The sequence below is a fragment of the Lathyrus oleraceus genome, chromosome 5, assembly GCF_024323335.1.
Source record: "Lathyrus oleraceus cultivar Zhongwan6 chromosome 5, CAAS_Psat_ZW6_1.0, whole genome shotgun sequence".
Lineage (NCBI taxonomy): Eukaryota > Viridiplantae > Streptophyta > Magnoliopsida > Fabales > Fabaceae > Lathyrus > Lathyrus oleraceus.
The window spans coordinates 564,528,487-564,533,597 of NC_066583.1; the positions used below are offsets into that span (position 1 = coordinate 564,528,487).

General features: G+C 38.4%; 1 protein-coding gene across 1 annotated transcript; it reads right to left on the minus strand.

The window, feature by feature from the left end:
- Positions 1-403: 403 nt before the first annotated feature.
- On the minus strand, positions 404-2,858 carry LOC127082081 (uncharacterized). Its single transcript, XM_051022308.1, has 2 exons — positions 2,238-2,858; positions 404-433 (listed from the first exon to the last, which is right to left on the minus strand). Exons 1-2 carry the CDS (start codon positions 2,856-2,858, stop codon positions 404-406), a joined length of 651 nt encoding a protein of 216 aa, XP_050878265.1.
- Positions 2,859-5,111: the final 2,253 nt, after the last annotated feature.

Consider the following 5,111-nt stretch of genomic DNA (forward strand, 5'->3'; position numbering starts at 1 on the left):
GATCCACTTTTGTAGTTCTTGTCTAAAGGGTGTGAGTTTATCTTGTGCTGTTTACTAAAAAAGGGGTTAAATTAAAATGACTCGCACGGATGTCGCATCCACTGCATACGTATCTCATCTGAATATGAGAATCAGAGTCTTCGTAGCTCGGCTGACCTATGGGTTGGGGGGATGTGTGCTCGCTAAGACATAGCGTCTTATGCCTACGTATCTCATCTGGAATGAGAATCAGAGCAAGCCGTAGTTCGGCTAACTACGGGGTTATGGATTGGGTTTTGGACGAACGACGTTACTACGCAATCTACCAGATGCTCGACCTTTGGAGACTTACTCTCCTGTAGTAGAAGGAGTAAACGTGTGTTTAGGAGAAGAAAAATCAATGAAGGGTTAGGGTTTGAGATGCTCATGCAAAGGGAGTCCTGGACGAAGGAACCTGTAAAAAAAAATAAACACACAAAAACATTGCCTTCTATCGAGGTCTTCCAGCTAGGAAAGCAGTAAAATGCGGGAAAAATGTAAAAGGTACCACACGGATGAAGATCCGAGGTAACAACAATTAGAGGAGTGGGAAACCCAAGGATCCTTCCCAGCTAAACACCATCAAAGAAAGTGAGTCAGTACAGGTAATCGGAATGAAACTCCAGGTGGTATCCCACAAATAAAGTGGAACACCAGGCAAACCATCTCTGCAAGAGTCATGTGAGCCCTCACAAAACAAAACTCAACAAACAGGTTAGAGAAACAAAATAGGGTAACCAAGAGTTGCCCCCAAATCAAAATGTAACCACATGAATCATGCCATTAAAATTCATAAAAAGCTCACAAAAAGAAACCAAGGGTAGGAGGCCTAAACCTCTTGTCAAACACATGCATCAAAAGGGTATCAAATTCACCCATAATACCTCATACATTTAGAGCATTCAAATTAAAGGCATAAAGATGATGGATATAGGGCAAACCTGATTGGAGAGATCGGTTGAAATCAAATGGCACGGATGGATTTACAAAGTGTGTGAGTCAGAATGAACCTTTCAGAGTTGCCTGGAGGTTGCTGCAGATTAATTCTCACTCTCTCTGTCTAGGTTTCTCTCCAGATTTTGTCCAGGGTTTTGTTCCAAGGAAACCTCAGAGTGTTTTGCTTCTCTTCCTTTTTCTGTCTCCTTTGTTTCAATGAAACTCTAGTATTTATAGGCTAATATTGGTAGCTTGGTGGGCTTTTGAGAGAGGTCCAAGTTTGAGATTATTTATTTAATTATTTATTTATTTATTTATTTTTTCGTTTTTTTATTTTTTATTATTTATTTTTTTGAAAAAATATTCCAATTGCCATGATGAAATGCAAATGCTAAATGACCTAAAAATGAATGCATGCATGAGGTGTAAAGCGTATGCTTCCAGGAAAAATGAAGGGTAAATTTTGGGGTATTACAATTTGAAAGTGCTTTTAAAATTCGAAAAGGTCCTTCCCAATGTGGAGACCATTTTCCTAATGTTTTATTCTTTCGATCCGTAGGTAATATAACTTTCCAAACTAAATCATTCATAATGAAAGTTTTACCTTTGACCCTCTTATTGTATGCTCTTGCTACCCTCTCCTTCTGTCTTCTTAATACTTCTAATGCATGCAACCTTTCTTCGTCCAAATCAACCAGTTCATTCATCATCATTTCCCAATATAGGTCAGATGGAATTTCTCCTTGTCTTTGGATTCTCACTGATTGCAAGTAGATTTCGACAGGTAATACTGCATCATGTCCAAATGTAAGTTGGAAAGGTGTAGTGTTAGTGGCTTCTTTAGGGGAGGTTCGACAAGCCCAAAGTGCTTGATCTAAAGTTTTGTGCCAATTTTTTGGCTTCTTCCCTACATGCTTTTTTATTAAACCAATTATTACTTTATTGGCTGCTTCGACTTGCCCATTGGCTTGAGCATAATAGGGTGTGGATATTAATAATTTGAAACCCATTTCCTTTGAAAATTCTTGCATCTTTTGACCAGTAAAAACTGATCCTTGATATGTTGTTATACTTTCTGGGATCCCAAATCTATATAATATTTGCCTTTGAATGAATTCAATGACAGTTTCTTGATCCACATTTACTAAAGGTACTGCTTCGACCCATTTAGTGAAATAGTCAATTCCTACAAGGATGTACTTTTGACCTTTTGATGAAGTAGGTCGAATTTCCCCAATTAGATCTAATGCCCAACCTCTGAAAGGCCAAGGCTTGATAATTACATGAAGCTCACTTGCAGGAGCATGTTGAATTCCTGCATGTACTTGACATTCTTGGCAACCCTTAGCAAACTCTATATAATCTTTTAACATGGTGGGACAATACGTTCCATATCTAAAAAACAACCATTTCATCTTATGGCCTGCCTGGTGTGCTCCACAAGCTCCACTATGTACACTAGATAATGCTAAGTATGCCTCGTTTTCTCCTAAACATTTCAACAGGATCCCTTCAGGAGTTTTCTTGAATAATTCATTCCCCATCAAAACATAAGATAAAGCCTTGTACTTGGTTTTTCTTTCTGTATCTATCGAAGGGTCCTTGAGATAATTAATAATTGGATTCCTCCAATCTGTATCCATTAAGGTATCAATGGCCAGTACTTTAAACTCTTCTTTGTTAGCATATCCTAACTGAGTGCTTTCCAAATCTGTCGGAGACAATCTGGCAGCCATTGCTTTTCCTCTTACTTCGACAAGTTCCTCTAGCTTCTCTTTTGAAATTCTATACCCTGACGCTATTTGTTCTAAGTCATTAGCTTCTTGGTTTTTTATTCTAGGAACATGTTTTATGTCTATGTATTCAAATTTTTTGAGCAACCTATTTGCAATGACGAAGTGCATAATTAAATTTTCTTTTATACATTTGTACTCTTTCGTTAGTTGCTTAATTACTAATTCTAAGTCTCCTTTAATTTCGACCCTAGTTGCCCCCAATTCCAACAAAGCCTCAAGTCCTGCAATAAGGGCTTCATATTCTGCTTCGTTGTTAGAACAAAGGGGACATTCGATTCTATATTTGAGTTTTGTTGGAATTCCATCAGGAGAAATTATCATGATCCCAACTCCACTTCCATCCTTATGAGTGGAACTGTCGAAGAATAATCTCCAAGGTTTTAACTCGACTTGAAGTTGAGGACTTTCGACCACTGCATGGTCTACAATAAAGTCTGATACTATTTGTCTCTTCATTGCCCTTAAAGGCATAAAGGCTAAAGAGTATTCAGTGAGGGCTAATGCTCATTTTCCAATTCGACTGTGCATTATTGGCTTCGATAACATATACTTAATGACATCAAAGTGTGAAGAGACGTATAAATCAATAGGTTTTATATAATACTTGAGTTTAGTACAAGAGAAATGCAAACAAAGACACAACTTTTCTATTGAAGTGTATCTAGTTTCTGCATCATTTAAAACCCTACTAAGATAATAAATGGCTCTTTCGACACCATCTTCATTCACTTGTGCTAACATGCTACCTATAGTAGTGTCGGAAGATGATATATACAATCTCATAGGATTCTTTCCACATGGTGGTGACAAGATAGGAGGATTCGTCAGATAATGCTTGATCTTGTCGAATGCCTTTTGATGTTCATCATTCTATTTGAACTTCCCTTGTTTCAGGCGTAGGAGGGGAGAGAAGGCTTGAGTTCGACCACTTAAGTTTGAGATGAATCTTCTCAGGAAGTTTATCTTTCCTAATAATGATTGCAATTATTTCTTAGTTGATGGTGCTTTGGTCTCCATAATAGCCTTCGTCTTATTCTGATTGATTTCTATCCCCTTTTTATGGACCACAAAGCCCAGAAAATCTCCATCCTGCACAAAGAATGCACATTTAAGAGGATTCATCTATAAGCCATGTTTTCTCATTCTTTCAAATGATTGGCTGAGATGGGTTAGATGATTTTCATATGATATAGATTTTATCACAATATCATCTATATAAACCTGCATAAATGTCTCTATATAATCATGGAATATAGAATTCATTGCTCGCTGGTATGTTGCCCCAGCATTTTTTAAACCAAATGGCATAACTATCCACTCATAAGTGCATATTGCCCCTGGACATCGAAAGGCTGTTTTGGAAACACCCTCTTCAGCAATGAAAATCTAGTTATATCCAGAATATCCATCAAGCATGCTAAGATATTCATAGCCTACAGCTGAGTCAACCAGCATCTCTGCCACATGCATTGGATACTCATCTTTAGGAGTTGCTGCATTTAGATCACGAAAGTCTATACATACTCTTAAAGAGCCATTTTTCTTAATTACAGGAACTATGTTTGCAATCCATTCGACATACCTTATGGTCCTGATGAAATTGCATCAAAGAAGTCTTTCGACCTCTTTTTTGATCTTTGAGAGGATCTCTGGGGGCGAATCTCCTTGGAGTCTTCTTGATGGGCTTCTTGCCATCCTTGATAGGCAGCTTCAATTCGACTAGTTCCCTCTTCAAACCAGGAATCTCATCATAGTCCCAAGCAAAGCAGTCTTTGTTTTCTCTTAACAGTTCAATTACTCTTACTTTCAACTTGGGGTCCAGTTTAGTGCTGATGTAGGTGATTCTTTTTGTGCTCCCATCTCCAAGATCAATTTCTTCAAGGGGATCTTGCACTAAGATCTTCGCACTCGACGTCACTGGATCTTTTTCGAATCCCAGAGGCTCTTCGTCATAGATGGCATCTAACCCCTGGTCTGTTAATTCCATAGGCACCTGTTCGTCAGGGGGTTTTGGTTTAAAGTACTCCCCAGGTCCTGCATTATAAATTTCACCATATATGGCTTCGTCATCCATATTAGTTATCTCGGCTTCGAGAGCCGCTTTTCTTTTGTTCTCAGCCATGTAGGCCGAAATCTTTTCGAAAAAAGAAGACTCAAGCATAATCCAGGTCTTCATCCCATCCTGTTGGTCATACTTCAGATGATTCCCCTTCTTCTGGGTCCCCCATAATTTCCCTATCCCACTGAAAGCCATTGGGATGTAGAGTCAAGAAATACAAAGAATTTTTATTTGGGGATTAGATGTCTTCAGTTGGGTGGCATGGTCCTATATGAGCCAAGTTACTGTCGAAGTTCTTCTTA